The 19,239-nt window shown below is 30.5% G+C and overlaps 2 protein-coding genes across 2 annotated transcripts; both read left to right on the top strand.

The window, feature by feature from the left end:
* Positions 1 to 15,153: 15,153 nt before the first annotated feature.
* Positions 15,154 to 16,595, top strand: LOC134837658 (odorant receptor 22c-like). Its single transcript, XM_063853041.1, has 5 exons — positions 15,154 to 15,513; positions 15,653 to 15,729; positions 15,787 to 15,974; positions 16,029 to 16,486; positions 16,542 to 16,595. Exons 1-5 carry the CDS (start codon positions 15,154 to 15,156, stop codon positions 16,593 to 16,595), a joined length of 1,137 nt encoding a protein of 378 aa, XP_063709111.1.
* A 320-nt stretch (positions 16,596 to 16,915) lies between these two features.
* LOC134837659 (odorant receptor 22c-like) lies at positions 16,916 to 18,257 on the top strand. The gene is made up of 6 exons (XM_063853042.1): positions 16,916 to 17,105; positions 17,157 to 17,257; positions 17,310 to 17,392; positions 17,449 to 17,636; positions 17,697 to 18,151; positions 18,207 to 18,257. Exons 1-6 carry the CDS (start codon positions 16,916 to 16,918, stop codon positions 18,255 to 18,257), a joined length of 1,068 nt encoding a protein of 355 aa, XP_063709112.1.
* The last annotated feature ends 982 nt before the right edge of the window (positions 18,258 to 19,239 follow it).

The raw sequence follows: 19,239 nt of genomic DNA on the forward strand, positions 1-19,239 counted from the left end.
TTAGCAAAAAAATTGATGAAAAAAAATTTAAGTCAAAATCCTCTTATTATTATGGCTCACATACCGATTTTTCAAAATTTTTTCAACTATGGTAGATTACCGTTCTCCAGCTCAAATTGAAGGTTTTGGCATTAGAAACAACTTTTGTTTTGGACTTTTTCAAAATTTTGCGTTTTCGATGTACAGGAGCCATTTAAAGATGTTAGCAAAAAAATTGATGAAAAAAAATTTAAGTCAAAATCCTCTTATTATGAGGGCTCACATACCGATTTTTCAAAATTAAGCTAGATCACGGTTCTCCGTCTCAAAATGAAGGTTTTGATGTTAGAAACAACTTTTGTTTTGGACTTTTTCAAAATTTTGCGTTTTCGATGTACAGGAGCCATTTAAAGATGTTAGCAAAAAAATTGATGAAAAAAAATTTAAGTCAAAATCCTCTTATTATGAGGGCTCACATACCGATTTTTCAAAATTTTTTCAACTTTTGTAGATCACGGTTCTCCGTCTCAAAATGAAGGTTTTGATGTTAGAAACAACTTTTGTTTTGGACTTTTTCAAAATTTTGCGTTTTCGATGTACAGGAGCCATTTAAAGATGTTAGCAAAAAAATTGATGAAAAAAAATTTAAGTCAAAATCCTCTTATTATGAGGGCTCACATACCGATTTTTCAAAATTTTTTCAACTTTTGTAGATCACGGTTCTCCGTCTCAAAATGAAGGTTTTGATGTTAGAAACAACTTTTGTTTTGGACTTTTTCAAAATTTTGCGTTTTCGATGTACAGGAGCCATTTAAAGATGTTAGCAAAAAAATTGATGAAAAAAAATTTAAGTCAAAATCCTCTTATTATGAGGGCTCACATACCGATTTTTCAAAATTAAGCTAGATCACGGTTCTCCGTCTCAAAATGAAGGTTTTGATGTTAGAAACAACTTTTGTTTTGGACTTTTTCAAAATTTTGCGTTTTCGATGTACAGGAGCCATTTAAAGATGTTAGCAAAAAAATTGATGAAAAAAAATTTCAGCCAAAATCCTCTTATTATGAGGGCTCACATACCGATTTTTCAAAATTTTTTCAACTTTTGTAGATCACGGTTCTCCGTCTCAAAATGAAGGTTTTGATGTTAGAAACAACTTTTGTTTTGGACTTTTTCAAAATTTTGCGTTTTCGATGTACAGGAGCCATTTAAAGATGTTAGCAAAAAAATTGATGAAAAAAAATTTAAGTCAAAATCCTCTTATTATGAGGGCTCACATACCGATTTTTCAAAATTAAGCTAGATCACGGTTCTCCGTCTCAAAATGAAGGTTTTGATGTTAGAAACAACTTTTGTTTTGGACTTTTTCAAAATTTTGCGTTTTCGATGTACAGGAGCCATTTAAAGATGTTAGCAAAAAAATTGATGAAAAAAAATTTAAGTCAAAATCCTCTTATTATGAGGGCTCACATACCGATTTTTCAAAATTAAGCTAGATCACGGTTCTCCGTCTCAAAATGAAGGTTTTGATGTTAGAAACAACTTTTGTTTTGGACTTTTTCAAAATTTTGCGTTTTCGATGTACAGGAGCCATTTAAAGATGTTAGCAAAAAAATTGATGAAAAAAAATTTAAGTCAAAATCCTCTTATTATGAGGGCTCACATACCGATTTTTCAAAATTAAGCTAGATCACGGTTCTCCGTCTCAAAATGAAGGTTTTGATGTTAGAAACAACTTTTGTTTTGGACTTTTTCAAAATTTTGCGTTTTCGATGTACAGGAGCCATTTAAAGATGTTAGCAAAAAAATTGATGAAAAAAAATTTAAGTCAAAATCCTCTTATTATGAGGGCTCACATACCGATTTTTCAAAATTTTTTCAACTTTTGTAGATCACGGTTCTCCGTCTCAAAATGAAGGTTTTGATGTTAGAAACAACTTTTGTTTTGGACTTTTTCAAAATTTTGCGTTTTCGATGTACAGGAGCCATTTAAAGATGTTAGCAAAAAAATTGATGAAAAAAAATTTAAGTCAAAATCCTCTTATTATGAGGGCTCACATACCGATTTTTCAAAATTAAGCTAGATCACGGTTCTCCGTCTCAAAATGAAGGTTTTGATGTTAGAAACAACTTTTGTTTTGGACTATTTCAAAATTTTGCGTTTTCGATGTACAGGAGCCATTTAAAGATGTTAGCAAAAAAATTGATGAAAAAAAATTTAAGTCAAAATCCTCTTATTATGAGGGCTCACATACCGATTTTTCAAAATTAAGCTAGATCACGGTTCTCCGTCTCAAAATGAAGGTTTTGATGTTAGAAACAACTTTTGTTTTGGACTTTTTCAAAATTTTGCGTTTTCGATGTACAGGAGCCATTTAAAGATGTTAGCAAAAAAATTGATGAAAAAAAATTTAAGTCAAAATCCTCTTATTATGAGGGCTCACATACCGATTTTTCAAAATTAAGCTAGATCACGGTTCTCCGTCTCAAAATGAAGGTTTTGATGTTAGAAACAACTTTTGTTTTGGACTTTTTCAAAATTTTGCGTTTTCGATGTACAGGAGTCATTTAAAGATGTTAGCAAAAAAATTGATGAAAAAAAATTTAAGTCAAAATCCTCTTATTATGAGGGCTCACATACCGATTTTTCAAAATTAAGCTAGATCACGGTTCTCCGTCTCAAAATGAAGGTTTTGATGTTAGAAACAACTTTTGTTTTGGACTTTTTCAAAATTTTGCGTTTTCGATGTACAGGAGCCATTTAAAGATGTTAGCAAAAAAATTGATGAAAAAAAATTTAAGTCAAAATCCTCTTATTATGAGGGCTCACATACCGATTTTTCAAAATTAAGCTAGATCACGGTTCTCCGTCTCAAAATGAAGGTTTTGATGTTAGAAACAACTTTTGTTTTGGACTTTTTCAAAATTTTGCGTTTTCGATGTACAGGAGCCATTTAAAGATGTTAGCAAAAAAATTGATGAAAAAAAATTTAAGTCAAAATCCTCTTATTATGAGGGCTCACATACCGATTTTTCAAAATTAAGCTAGATCACGGTTCTCCGTCTCAAAATGAAGGTTTTGATGTTAGAAACAACTTTTGTTTTGGACTTTTTCAAAATTTTGCGTTTTCGATGTACAGGAGCCATTTAAAGATGTTAGCAAAAAAATTGATGAAAAAAAATTTAAGTCAAAATCCTCTTATTATGAGGGCTCACATACCGATTTTTCAAAATTAAGCTAGATCACGGTTCTCCGTCTCAAAATGAAGGTTTTGATGTTAGAAACAACTTTTGTTTTGGACTTTTTCAAAATTTTGCGTTTTCGATGTACAGGAGCCATTTAAAGATGTTAGCAAAAAAATTGATGAAAAAAAATTTAAGTCAAAATCCTCTTATTATGAGGGCTCACATACCGATTTTTCAAAATTTTTTCAACTTTTGTAGATCACGGTTCTCCAGCTCAAAATGAAGGTTTTGATGTTAGAAACAACTTTTGTTTTGGACTTTTTCAAAATTTTGCGTTTTCGATGTACAGGAGCCATTTAAAGATGTTAGCAAAAAAATTGATGAAAAAAAATTTAAGTCAAAATCCTCTTATTATGAGGGCTCACATACCGATTTTTCAAAATTAAGCTAGATCACGGTTCTCCGTCTCAAAATGAAGGTTTTGATGTTAGAAACAACTTTTGTTTTGGACTTTTTCAAAATTTTGCGTTTTCGATGTACAGGAGCCATTTAAAGATGTTAGCAAAAAAATTGATGAAAAAAAATTTAAGTCAAAATCCTCTTATTATGAGGGCTCACATACCGATTTTTCAAAATTAAGCTAGATCACGGTTCTCCGTCTCAAAATGAAGGTTTTGATGTTAGAAACAACTTTTGTTTTGGACTTTTTCAAAATTTTGCGTTTTCGATGTACAGGAGCCATTTAAAGATGTTAGCAAAAAAATTGATGAAAAAAAATTTAAGTCAAAATCCTCTTATTATGAGGGCTCACATACCGATTTTTCAAAATTTTTTCAACTTTTGTAGATCACGGTTCTCCGTCTCAAAATGAAGGTTTTGATGTTAGAAACAACTTTTGTTTTGGACTTTTTCAAAATTTTGCGTTTTCGATGTACAGGAGCCATTTAAAGATGTTAGCAAAAAAATTGATGAAAAAAAATTTAAGTCAAAATCCTCTTATTATGAGGGCTCACATACCGATTTTTCAAAATTTTTTCAACTTTTGTAGATCACGGTTCTCCGTCTCAAAATGAAGGTTTTGATGTTAGAAACAACTTTTGTTTTGGACTTTTTCAAAATTTTGCGTTTTCGATGTACAGGAGCCATTTAAAGATGTTAGCAAAAAAATTGATGAAAAAAAATTTAAGTCAAAATCCTCTTATTATGAGGGCTCACATACCGATTTTTCAAAATTTTTTCAACTTTTGTAGATCACGGTTCTCCAGCTCAAAATGAAGGTTTTGATGTTAGAAACAACTTTTGTTTTGGACTTTTTCAAAATTTTGCGTTTTCGATGTACAGGAGCCATTTAAAGATGTTAGCAAAAAAATTGATGAAAAAAAATGTAAGTCAAAATCCTCTTATTATGAGGGCTCACATACCGATTTTTCAAAATTTTTTCAACTTTTGTAGATCACGGTTCTCCGTCTCAAAATGAAGGTTTTGATGTTAGAAACAACTTTTGTTTTGGACTTTTTCAAAATTTTGCGTTTTCGATGTACAGGAGCCATTTAAAGATGTTAGCAAAAAAATTGATGAAAAAAAATTTAAGTCAAAATCCTCTTATTATGAGGGCTCACATACCGATTTTTCAAAATTTTTTCAACTTTTGTAGATCACGGTTCTCCGTCTCAAAATGAAGGTTTTGATGTTAGAAACAACTTTTGTTTTGGACTTTTTCAAAATTTTGCGTTTTCGATGTACAGGAGCCATTTAAAGATGTTAGCAAAAAAATTGATGAAAAAAAATTTAAGTCAAAATCCTCTTATTATGAGGGCTCACATACCGATTTTTCAAAATTAAGCTAGATCACGGTTCTCCGTCTCAAAATGAAGGTTTTGATGTTAGAAACAACTTTTGTTTTGGACTTTTTCAAAATTTTGCGTTTTCGATGTACAGGAGCCATTTAAAGATGTTAGCAAAAAAATTGATGAAAAAAAATTTAAGTCAAAATCCTCTTATTATGAGGGCTCACATACCGATTTTTCAAAATTAAGCTAGATCACGGTTCTCCGTCTCAAAATGAAGGTTTTGATGTTAGAAACAACTTTTGTTTTGGACTTTTTCAAAATTTTGCGTTTTCGATGTACAGGAGCCATTTAAAGATGTTAGCAAAAAAATTGATGAAAAAAAATTTAAGTCAAAATCCTCTTATTATGAGGGCTCACATACCGATTTTTCAAAATTAAGCTAGATCACGGTTCTCCGTCTCAAAATGAAGGTTTTGATGTTAGAAACAACTTTTGTTTTGGACTTTTTCAAAATTTTGCGTTTTCGATGTACAGGAGCCATTTAAAGATGTTAGCAAAAAAATTGATGAAAAAAAATTTAAGTCAAAATCCTCTTATTATGAGGGCTCACATACCGATTTTTCAAAATTAAGCTAGATCACGGTTCTCCGTCTCAAAATGAAGGTTTTGATGTTAGAAACAACTTTTGTTTTGGACTTTTTCAAAATTTTGCGTTTTCGATGTACAGGAGCCATTTAAAGATGTTAGCAAAAAAATTGATGAAAAAAAATTTAAGTCAAAATCCTCTTATTATGAGGGCTCACATACCGATTTTTCAAAATTAAGCTAGATCACGGTTCTCCGTCTCAAAATGAAGGTTTTGATGTTAGAAACAACTTTTGTTTTGGACTTTTTCAAAATTTTGCGTTTTCGATGTACAGGAGCCATTTAAAGATGTTAGCAAAAAAATTGATGAAAAAAAATTTAAGTCAAAATCCTCTTATTATGAGGGCTCACATACCGATTTTTCAAAATTAAGCTAGATCACGGTTCTCCGTCTCAAAATGAAGGTTTTGATGTTAGAAACAACTTTTGTTTTGGACTTTTTCAAAATTTTGCGTTTTCGATGTACAGGAGCCATTTAAAGATGTTAGCAAAAAAATTGATGAAAAAAAATTTAAGTCAAAATCCTCTTATTATGAGGGCTCACATACCGATTTTTCAAAATTAAGCTAGATCACGGTTCTCCGTCTCAAAATGAAGGTTTTGATGTTAGAAACAACTTTTGTTTTGGACTTTTTCAAAATTTTGCGTTTTCGATGTACAGGAGCCATTTAAAGATGTTAGCAAAAAAATTGATGAAAAAAAATTTAAGTCAAAATCCTCTTATTATGAGGGCTCACATACCGATTTTTCAAAATTTTTTCAAGCTAGATCACGGTTCTCCGTCTCAAAATGAAGGTTTTGATGTTAGAAACAACTTTTGTTTTGGACTTTTTCAAAATTTTGCGTTTTCGATGTACAGGAGCCATTTAAAGATGTTAGCAAAAAAATTGATGAAAAAAAATTTAAGTCAAAATCCTCTTATTATGAGGGCTCACATACCGATTTTTCAAAATTAAGCTAGATCACGGTTCTCCAGCTCAAAATGAAGGTTTTGATGTTAGAAACAACTTTTGTTTTGGACTTTTTCAAAATTTTGCGTTTTCGATGTACAGGAGCCATTTAAAGATGTTAGCAAAAAAATTGATGAAAAAAAATTTAAGTCAAAATCCTCTTATTATGAGGGCTCACATACCGATTTTTCAAAATTTTTTAAACTTTTGTAGATCACGGTTCTCCAGCTCAAAATGAAGGTTTTGATGTTAGAAACAACTTTTGTTTTGGACTTTTTCAAAATTTTGCGTTTTCGATGTACAGGAGCCATTTAAAGATGTTAGCAAAAAAATTGATGAAAAAAAATTTAAGTCAAAATCCTCTTATTATGAGGGCTCACATACCGATTTTTCAAAATTTTTTCAACTTTTGTAGATCACGGTTCTCCAGCTCAAAATGAAGGTTTTGATGTTAGAAACAACTTTTGTTTTGGACTTTTTCAAAATTTTGCGTTTTCGATGTACAGGAGCCATTTAAAGATGTTAGCAAAAAAATTGATGAAAAAAAATTTAAGTCAAAATCCTCTTATTATGAGGGCTCACATACCGATTTTTCAAAATTTTTTCAACTTTTGTAGATCACGGTTCTCCGTCTCAAAATGAAGGTTTTGATGTTAGAAACAACTTTTGTTTTGGACTTTTTCAAAATTTTGCGTTTTCGATGTACAGGAGCCATTTAAAGATGTTAGCAAAAAAATTGATGAAAAAAAATTTAGGTCAAAATCCTCTTATTATGAGGGCTCACATACCGATTTTTCAAAATTTTTTCAACTTTTGTAGATCACGGTTCTCCAGCTCAAAATGAAGGTTTTGATGTTAGAAACAACTTTTGTTTTGGACTTTTTCAAAATTTTGCGTTTTCGATGTACAGGAGCCATTTAAAGATGTTAGCAAAAAAAATTGATGAAAAAAAATTTAAGTCAAAATCCTCTTATTATGAGGGCTCACATACCGATTTTTCAAAATTTTTTCAACTTTTGTAGATCACGGTTCTCCAGCTCAAAATGAAGGTTTTGATGTAAGAAACAACTTTTGTTTTGGACTTTTTCTAAATTTTGCGTTTTCGATGTACAGGAGCCATTTAAAGATGTTAGCAAAAAAATTGATGAAAAAAAATTTAAGTCAAAATCCTCTTATTATGAAAGCTCACATACCGATTTTTCAAAATTGAGCTATACCACGGTTCTCCAGCTCAAATTGAAGGTTTTGGCATTAGAAACAACTTTTGTTTTGGACTTTTTCTAAATCATTAGATTTTCTGAAATAAATTTAAAAAAAAATCAATATGAAACATTTTTGATTAAATGTTTAATCAAATTGAATTGACAAAAAATTTTAATTTTTTTTTGCTTTTGATACAGTATCGTTTTAAGTATCCTTTTGAAATAAATTTTTGATTAAAGTGTCCAATTCATTTAAAATTTCTTTAACATTACTTACCTTTTCGTAGAATTACTTTCAACGAACTTTTTGTATTTGCCCTCATTCCATTTTTCGTGCTCGCAAAACTTTTTATTTCCCTTGTTTATTTTTCGTGGAAAACATCAAAATAGGAATCAATTCAATCAATGTTGGGCCATCTAATTGACACTTTAAAAGTATAAAAATAAGTTCGTACATTCCTGACGACGTCAATTTACTATTTTGTATGTTCCGAGAGTGCGAAAAAGGATTATCCTTCTCCGAATTCACAGACGACACCTCCATCTGTTTTGTCACCCATAACCAATGAAAACACAATAAAACATCATCAATCAGCTTAGCGTCGTTTTTTTTTCATCTTTTCTTTTTGTACATTAAGAAGTGCTACAACATCCATCGTAATAGATTCAGTTTATTTTTGCTCCGACAGTACGTGCCTTGATCGAATAAAGATTAGTTTCAGCACACATGTCTTTGAGATTACCTCCAGCCAAGTAACAAACAAGCGAGGCAGCGTAGCAAGATGCAACTAGAATATTATTATTATTAAGATATATGATATCGAAATATTGGCAAAAAAGACCTCATCCACTCGCAGTGAAGGTACAGAGACTTGGGAGACAAGATTTATGATAGGGAAAATTTAATTAAAGTGCAAGCCATGCTTTGCTAACCTTTTACGCTTCACTTTCGAACATGTGACACAAAATGTTATTACAGCTTGTCTCGTTTGTTTCGCCGAAGACGTGTTCATGTCAACTTCAAACAAAAACCCTACTTCAAAGAACGGGAGTTACAATTTTTAATTTCCTACATCTCAAAAAAAGAAAAAAAATCAATCGATATTTGTACAAGTCCTATTTTCATGTTTTTGCGAACCAATTTTTTTTTCTGTGAAACGAGTAAAAAATCATTGAAACAACTTCTTTAGCTATGTGAGCCAAACATAACAAGATTTCACATTTTTTCACATCATCATCCTTGAATTCGAGGCGAACATGGATGAAATTATTGTAAGATTGAGGAAAAAAAAATTGTAAGATGAGTGTTGCAGCGAAGGTACTTGTGTGCAATTATTTTTCTTTTTTCCCATTATTTGTTTCTCTGTCTATAAAAACATTATTTTTCATGTACTTTTGGAAGTTATATCTCAAGTACGGAGCAAAAATAACGACAAAAAAAAACGAGGAAAGAAAAGTTTAATGTTCAATCAATGCAGAACCGTAAATTAGGGCGACTTTAATGAATGTTTGAATAAAATTGTAGCTGACGAGTTTGATACAAATAATGGTTTCAACACTCACTGCAATAAATTGTAGAAGAAAAAAAAATATTGAGAGTGCTTTCAGTTCTTTTATTCTGCTTGATTGAATTAATGTGTTTTGTTTCCTCGTTGCATTTTTTCTTCATTTCTTGCCATCTCTCATTCTTTCGCGAGCATTGTTTCAAGTTTCATTAAAATATTTCTTTTAAAGATTTAATTTCGCACTCCATTAGAAACAGAAATACAAAACTTGTAACAATTCACCTCTTACCCTTTAAAATGTAACAAATTGCCAATTATATCTTATCTAAAGACGCGTATTTCCCGCTAATAACTCCTCAAATATCACAATCAGAAAAGTTAAGTAAGCAATTAAAGCACTTTGTGTTATCATATAAATTACATCTGCTGCTAATTTTACTTCCACATCATAATAATAATAATAAATTCCACATATGTTGTACATAGAAGAGCATAAATGGCGTTTTCTGCTCATAATAATAATGTTTTAAGCCGATTTGCGTATACTTTGTGCTACTTATGTTTATAATAATAAATACAAATAAATAATGTACACACACAAAGTGCATGAATAAATAATAAATTTGAGGCGCTGGCGTCTCCACGATTTTTCGCAGCAAAATGTTCGCCGCGCAAAATGATTGTTATCGTTGTTTGTTATTGTTTGTCTGCTCTAAACACAGAGAAATAATTGGAATGCAAATATATTAAAATGCTTTTTGTTTCGCCAGATAAATAGAAAATTCAATAGGGGTTGCCAGATTGTGTCTTTGATCGTCATGGAAACGTCTAAAAATCATTTATCACATTTCCAACAAGCTCTAATGAAACACATTATTTAATGTTTTTCTGCGGCTTCTAAAGTAAATACGTATTATAAAATAGTTATTGTTTCGTTATGATTATTATTATCATTTTATTATTAAATCAAATAGCTGGATAATGAATCGTTAAATATTATCGATAAAAAAAAATAAATGACAAAGATGTTGAGAGCAGCGGAATGACCAAGCGTAATCCGAGACAGGCAATTAAATGATCAGCTGCGAAAAATGTGGAGAGAGAAAATTGTTAAATAAATATGTATTTTGTTATATATGAAGGAAAAATATTGGCTATTATTACATGTCGGTTTGTAAAGCCTCGTATAAGCTGATAATAAATGATATTAATTGATGGTGACAATAATGATGATATATTATGCGACACAATTATCTGTTCGCGATTTGTGGTGACCAATTATGAGTTTTATATTTGTTGCACGAGAATATTCCACAGCGCGTGCAAGAAAATAATTAAACATTTTTTTTTAGAATGAGACAACAAAGAAATACTAAAAAATATTTAAAGCCTTTTTTCGTAAATATTTTTTTTCACTTGATCGCTTTTTGTAAGAAATTCTTTCATATAAATAAAAATTATTTTTGGAATTTCAAAATTGATAAAAAATTTACATAAATATGTAACATAGAAGCAAAATATGTTTGTGGTCATTGAATGGTAAACTGATGTTCATATTGTATAAATATTTTCTTGGCAGAGTACTTCTTTTTTCAAAGACAAACAACTTTTGATACGTTCGATATTTATATCATCATTTCATTCAAAGAAACTCAAAGTGACTTCTTTCATTATTTTTGAGTAAGAAGATTGAGTTGATTGATTTAAAACTCTGCTATAGCCTACTGGGAGTACAACTCATATGGTGTTTGGTAAGTCAGTTATTATATGAAATTGTGGAAAACCACAACAATTCATGAGTGCCCTCAGTTCCTTTGGCGTCTTCAGTTCTTTTGACATTTTTAAACGCTGCAATTAAGACACTATTGTATCTTTGATGTTGTAAGTCAATGTAGCTGCCGATATTGCGTTCCGTGTTTCCTGCCTATGGATCCCTCTTAAATAGCATGATATTTTTTTGATGAGCTTCGAACCATTCGGCAAGTTTCTTGGCAAGTCATTTTTTTCGTTGAGGCAATGTGTTTTGTTTCATCCTGTAGTTAAAGAAATTTTCTTTTTTAATATGATATTTCAATTTTAATACACGTTCAAAATTTGATGTCTTCAGATATATTAGCTTGAACGGACAGACAATCCTCAATATCTCTCATTTTTCTAAAAGAAACGCACTTTATATTTTTTTTCGTGCCCTTGTTAAATTATGTAAAAAAAACTTTTTAAAAACATTCTAAGTCCATATAATTATTGTTAAATAAAACTTACCAAATTTTTTTTCTTGTATCGCTTTTTTTCCACGGATCATTTAATGAAAGAAAAACACGTTCGTGCTTTTATTTTCCTAACTGTAAAATTTCATGTTAGAAGAAGATAATAGGGCGCCAATTCATTCAACACTTAATATTTTTTTATATTTTTCTATCGTTCCACTTAATAAATATCTGAAAAAAGGGAAACTTCACAGGTGTCTTTTATCACGTGGCAATGAAAATGTTTCCCAACACACATTTGTTACTATCCTTTGTTCTTCATATCGATATTTTTTGTTCTTTTTCTACATTTATGATGCACATAACTCCTGAAAAGAAAAAAAGTGAAGAAAAATATGAGATTATCTCTCTTTCTTTGTTTGAATTGCTTGCAAGAAAACTGCGAGCTAAAGAAGTAGAACAAGAAGAAGAAGAAGAAACGAATTGAAAATCAATATTTATCTAAAATAAATTTATGGAGTATAAAAAATATATTGCGATAGACAATCAATATGACATTCCTCTTTCGTTTCAAAGTTTCTCAAGAAGAAGAAAACGATAATGTCAACGTTATTGTTTGTAAATTTTTCTTATTCCATGTACTTGCTCTCATAGATATAAAGTAACAAAAAAATTGAATGAAACCAATTTCTCATGATGAATTGCGTCCCCATAGAACTTTTATTTTGATTTAATATTGAAAACAAAATTGAAAATTTATTAAGTGTTACTCCGAGCAGTTTGGCATCGAAAAGACATCGCACATGTGAAGTAATAATTCATGAATGTTATTGTAAAATTTTCGTGATGCCATATTTTTTATATGTTTTGTGGCAAGGCAACATTCGCTGCCATTTCATCGAATTTCGAATTATTTACGACACATCATGTAAAAGATAAGTTTGTTTGTGCAGGTAACACGCTCATCGACATCATGTTTTTTTTTCGTCGTCGTCGTCAGCAACGAGGGGATCAGATGAAAATGGCGAATTAAACGCCAACCGTTGCTGCACATCAGGTGTTTATTTATATTAAAATGTCGTAAATTTTCTTTTTATTATCCGCCTCATCATTTCTTCTGGTAAAATATTGTAATCTACCGAAAATTATCTTCATGATATAATCAAGTTTAAGTTTTATGACATTTTTTTACCTTTTTTTTTTTTGGTGTGGCGGCGAAGAAATTGGAAAGTCGTAAAAGACATATGTGACACATGATTCTGCCAGAAAAATTACGGTTTTTTATGGTTATTCGTGTCGGTATTGATCAATTTTTACATTTTTTTTTGTTGAAAAATTTAAAAAGATGTTTTTTGCCTTTAAAAAGATGCCCACGAAAGTTATTCAAAATAAATAGAAAACAAAATTTAATTTAATGTTAAATCGAAACCGTATCATCTTCACAATATGCAAATTATGTCCTTGGGTAAGTTAAATAAGTCTGCTCCAGTGAACCAATTTTCTTTCTATCTTTATCTGTGAATCAACTTGAAATCAACAAAAAAGTGTTTTTATCGCAGGTTTTCTCTAACAAAAGCGCTTTTTTGTTGATTTCTTTTTAATTCTAATACTTTGAAACGAAAAATTTTGTAAGAAAAATGATAATTTTAATATCTGTTACTCACCGCCTTGCCCGATATTGACTCAAGGGACATCCATTGCGAAACGCCTCCTTTTCAGCGAAACTTTTTTAATGAATTCAAACAACATGCTAATTTAATCTTCGCACAACAACTCGCCTTTTCTGATAAGGAAAAAAAATATTTGACATTTGTTGTTGTTATTTTTGCTGTTTGAAAAGGGACGAAACGATAAAATTTACACGTTCTTATTAAAAAAAGTGCGATCCAGCTAGCATCAAAAACAAAGTTTAAAATTGCTATCCTTTGGCGATTTGGGAATTAATCCAGGCCAACTCATCAGAAACGCTGAAGGAATATAAACAAAAACACGTCCGAGTGCACTTGAATGATGATTTATTTTGTGGAAAGTTAAGTGTTTTGTGCTGATTAAACCTCAAAATGGTCCTCCACAGAAATGGTCAATTGCGAGCATCAAAGTTTAATTAAATGTCACAAGAATTGATGTTCGCACAAATAATTCCCCATTTACAAAGTTCCAAATTGCCAAGTTTAATTTCAAAACAACAACAACAACAACAACAACAACAACAAACCAAGCGGCAATTCACATTCAATTTTCCAGTCAATAAAATGGACAAAATGTATCTGCTGGGAACTCCTCGCTTTTCAATGCTGGTCCTTTTATCATCCACAAACTCGTTTACACAAAGAAGCACATAATATTCGTGATCTATGGCATCTCTCCCGAAATTGAAGTGCGTTGACGAACATTTATCTGTCATTGCATTACATTACACCGAGCCATTCACAAAAGCCTAGCTCAATGATGATAATTGGTTATTGTCTGTTTTGTGTGGTACAAAATTACAACGCACACAGCGAGAGCAATACTCAGAGGAAATTCAATTAAAATTGTTAAAACCCGACAAATGTCGAGTGTTTCTGATGTGTGTTGCTTTTAAATAGAGAAGAAAAGTTCACAAAAAATAAAAGCATCAATACAAGTGAAATAAAACAAAGTTAGGTTCATTTGTTCCTCGTTTTGTTTGTGAAAAGACTGACTGTGCTTTCGGTTTAAATTGCTTTCGACGACACGACATGATGTGTGTCGGTGTGAAATTCGAATAAATCATGCATCAATGATGTTTCGTGGGAAGTGAAGGAAGCCAATAATGAACTTAGCTTCAAGTTCGGCAGAATTTCGTCTCGTATCTTGTGTCAAGGGAGTTTTTGGCTTGTATCGTTTTTTGAGTGAGTTTAAAAAATTTCTTAGAATGACGAACAGGCAAGTACATCATAACATTACAGGTAAGTAAATTATTATAACAGAAAAAAATTTAATTTGAAATTTTTTTGTAGTCAAATGTGGATTTTTTTTTAAATTTAAAATTTTCTGTCAGAAGTAAAAATTGAATGTAGATCGAAGAAATTGCTTCAGCTGCAATATTTGGGCGTTTTGTAATTCAAACTTAATTTTTACCGCATTTCTAAGAAAAAATTTCTTAATTTGTTTAATTTCGACAAAAAATGTTAAACTTTCAAAATTAACATTTTCTTCGACTTTTGGATAATTTTTAATGCTAAAAATTTAAAAAGTAAGAAATTTGAAGGTCACTCCAAGGACTTTTTCGAAAATCAATTTTAAGAAATCTTTTAAAAAATTGAGGATGAATGGCATCAATAAGAGCGGCAAAACCTGTAAAAAAGAATAAAATTAATCATTAATTTGAGCAAAATTTGATTCAAAACTTACAAATTCGTTGAACGAATTTCGTTCCATTAACTTTTGCTTTTCAAAAGCGTTTTTTCCATTATTACATATTTTAATTTTTTTTAAATAATATTTTCTCGGTGACAAATAATTAATTGTTTATTTCTCAAAAATCATTTTTAAAACTAAATTCAATGAAAATCAATAAAAAGTCGTAAATTTCCAACATTTAAACCTAAAACCCGTAATTATTAAAAAAAATTGGGCGTTTTGTTGAATGAAAGTTTTTCTCAAACAAAAACATTTAAAAGCAACATTCGTCTTCAAAATTCATCATTTTAGGAAAAAATTCTCAACAATGAAGCTCCCTAAATTATTTCAAGTACCAACAACTGAAGATGAAATTTTCAAGTTTACCAAGTTTGAACTTTATTACATTGGTGCATGGTTTTATCCTGGTTCTAGCAAATTTGCGGCAAACATCCGAATGATGATCAATTTTTTCATCAATACCATCAGCGTTCTGGCTCAATATAGCTATGCGTACATAATTCGAAAGGATTTGGTAGTTTTGTTGGATTGCTGTTGTCCCGCCACGACAATGGGAGTTACTTCGTTCAAAACGTGGATCTTGTGGTGGCGAAAAGATGAGCTAAATAACATTTTTGAGACAATTAAAGAAGCCTTGAAACGAGAAATTGACGAGAAAGGGACATGGGTAAGGAAGAGGATACCAACTATTGGGTTTCGGGCGACGCTTATTTTAACTATGTTGACGTTTTTTACAGGAACATCGGTAAATTTTTAAATTTTTATGACTTTTTAGTGCAATTTTATTCCAAAAATTATTTTTTCAGTACACTATCATGCAATTAATTTACAATTTTCAACATTACGGAGAATATTTTGAGGTACAACTCCCTTTTAAAAGTTGGTAAGTCGAAAAATTTTAACTTTTTTTTCAAAAATAATTCAAGTTTGTGTCTTTTAGGTGGCCCTTCAACTACAAACAAAGCCCGATGTATGAAATAATGTTCGTTTATTCGTTTTACAGTGGAGTTGTTACGCAAATTATGATTCCCGCGTGTGATGGACTCTTTCTGGACATTTATTTGCATATCGGCACACTTTTCGACTTACTTTGTTACGACTTGGAAACCGTTTGTCATGGAATTTTCGGTAAAATATCTCATTATTTCCGATTTTTTACTAATTTTTTTGTTTCATTTTTAGTTGATGACGAAGATTTTTCTTCACTTCAAAAATTTACGCCTGAACAAAATCGTGCGATTTACAAGAAACTCTCCCAAATAATGCAAAAACATCAATTTATCTTCGATTTATGTGATCGTGTCCTAAAATTCTTTCGCGAGATAATTTTTTTGCATATCGCATCGGCAAGTCTCATCATCTGCATGAGTTTAATGGACTTGATATTGTCGCCAGGCGTCAAAAAAATGATCTACATCAACTATATTTCGGCAGCGGTAATGCAAGTTTTCGTTTACGCCGTCGCTGGAAGTCATTTGGAGGAAAAATGCTTGTCTGTGGGCGAAAGTGCCTTTTTCATGCCATGGAACCGAATGGATGGCAAGACACGTGCTTTGGTCCAAATGCTGATTATTCGAGGACAGAAACCGAAGAAAATTGAAGCGCTCATTGTGACAGCTTCGTTACCTTCGTTTACATCGGTGAATGACTTTTTTGACCGATTTTTTTAGTTTTTCAATTTTTTTTTATTTTTAGATTATGCAAGCAGCTGGATCTTACGTGACTTTGCTACAAACATTTATTCATTAAAAGTTTTTCGAAACTTTTGTCTCAGACAGCGACTTTTTTTAAGTCTATTTTTAATGAAAAAAAAAGTTTAATAAAATTAAATCTGTGTTAATTGTTTCGAATCACGACAAAAAAAAATTATAAAAGAAAAATTTTCTTTAATTTCGTCCCAATTTTGATTTAAATTTCAAGAAAAATTGTTCAAAATGAGTCAATTCATTAAATCAGAAAATGAGATTTTTAAGGCGCAAAAAGCACTTTTGACTTTTCTCGGTTGTTGGACGAAAGAATCTTCGTCTTATGCTTGGATGACATATCTTCGAGGTTATTTCAATGCTACGATGAACAGCATTTGTGTGTTGGCGCAATATACGTTTGCGATAAAGCATCGTGATAACTTGATCTTGGTGCTTGATTGCATGTGTCCTGCAACGACAATGGGTGTTACGGCATTTAAAATTTTCATGTTGGTGTGGAAAACTAAGGAGTTGAACGGGATTTTTGATACGATTAAGGATGCGTTCAAGAGAGGTGAGATTTTTTCTTAAAATAATTTTTTTCATGAAATATTTTTTTTTACAGAAGTGGCTGAAAAAGGAGTTTCTGTGAGAAAATGGATTCCATTAAAAGGATTTTACTCAACAATATTTTTGATGTCTACTACAGGAACTGTTGCACTTTCCGTAAGTTTTCAAAATTAATTTTGATCGAATTTTAAAAAATTTTTTTTTTAAGTTTTTTGCTTTTCCGATTATTTTCAACATTCAATCCAGCATAAAAGGCGTCGATTTTGTACCTGAAACGATGTTCAAGAGCGTGTAAGAAAATTTTTCGTGACTTTTTTTCAAAAATTAATTTAAAATTTTCTTTTTAGTTGGCCATTTAATCATATGGTTACTCCTTATATGGAAATTATCTATCTTTATATGACTTACTTGCTGTTTGTTACACAATTCGGCATTTCAGGCATCGACAACTTGTTTATGGATATTTACTTGCATGTTGCTGCTTTGATGAATATTCTCGCTGAAGACCTAAAATCCATGGAAAAACGATTTTTGAGTAAAAATTTTAAATTTATAACAAAAAATTTTTTTTTCTAATAATTTTTTTAATTTTTAGTCAATTACAAACTTGATTCCGTCTCGAAATTCACAAAGGAACAAAACACTAAATTCTATCATGAAATTAAAAGATTAGTCAAAAAACATCAATTTTACTTGGAATTCTGCAAACGTGTTGAAACTTTCTTTTCTGAAATAATTTTAGTTCATTTCGTCTCATCCAGTTTCATTCTCTGCATGAGTTTGATGGATCTCTTATTGGCGCCTGGTCTCATTAAAATCACGTACATTAGCTATATTATTGCCGCAACAACGCAAGTTTTCATCTATTCTTATGCTGGAGGGCAACTTGAAGAAGCGTGTAATAACATTGAAGTAGCTACTTATGGGATTTCGTGGTATCGAATGGATTCACGGAACAAGAAATTGTTGATGAAACTCTTGATGCGATCACAAAGAACGGTTCAGATAAAGGCTCCTTTTGTGACAGCTTCGTTGGCAACCTTTGAAGCGGTGAGATGTTTTGAAAAAAATAAGTTTTTTTTACTGGATTTTTGTTTTATTGTAGATTGTTCAAGCTGCTCGATCGTATGTTACTTTGCTGTATACATTTATCTAAAAAAAATTAAATTTTTAATTTTTGAGGAAATTTTTTTCAAGGCATGAATGTCAAAATGAACAAAATTAAATATAAAAATTTTTCAAAAAATTATTTTTTTTATTAAATTAAATTTTTAACAATTAATTATTTAATTTTACATATTTTATTTATTTTTTCATCGTCAAGAATTTTTAAATAATTTTATTTATTTTATTTTGTTTTATTTTATTTTTAAATTTTTTTTAAAAAACTCTTTAGAGATTAAAAATTTTCGAATCATTTGTTCAATAAGTATTTGAACAATTTTCAAATATATTTTTTTATAATTTTTTAAAATAATATTTGAATAATTTTTTAATTTAAATAATTCAATAAGCAAATAAATTTTTTAGATTTATAAAAAATATTTTTTTAAAAAAAAAAAGAAACATTTTCAAAACTCTTGATAATTAAAAAAGTTTAAAAAATTTAAATCTTTTTTAATTGCTTCAAATCACGTAAAAACGGTCATTAACGTAAACCTTTCATTCAAAAATTTACCTTTTGATGCCAGGATCATTGGTTTGTCACAAAATCATCATCATTGGTTTTTTAATCGTTCCTTTGTTCAAGATTTACCAAAATATCGCCATGTTCATTTATCAAAAGCCAAAAATCTAAATCCTCCGTTGGCGACGACAAAAACAGACAATTCTCGCTGAATGGAGAGCAACATGACATTCTATTGAAATTTTCGGTTTTTGATTATTTCATTAAATACACGGATTACATTTAAAGCGGCTTATCATTATGCTGTCTTACAATATTTGTTCAAATGAAAAATAATAAATGGGGACAAATCACGCAGATTTGCGGCGATGTCATTCGTCGATGTCCCGTCGAACGAAGTTAATAATGATAATCCTACAGACAACAAACGATGCCGATAAAAACTTTGATTGATGACCATTCAATCTATTTTACATTTATTAAATCAACTTCGTGGTGTTGTGTCTTTTGC

The sequence above is a fragment of the Culicoides brevitarsis genome, chromosome 1, assembly GCF_036172545.1.
Source record: "Culicoides brevitarsis isolate CSIRO-B50_1 chromosome 1, AGI_CSIRO_Cbre_v1, whole genome shotgun sequence".
NCBI classification, from domain to species: Eukaryota; Metazoa; Arthropoda; class Insecta; order Diptera; family Ceratopogonidae; genus Culicoides; species Culicoides brevitarsis.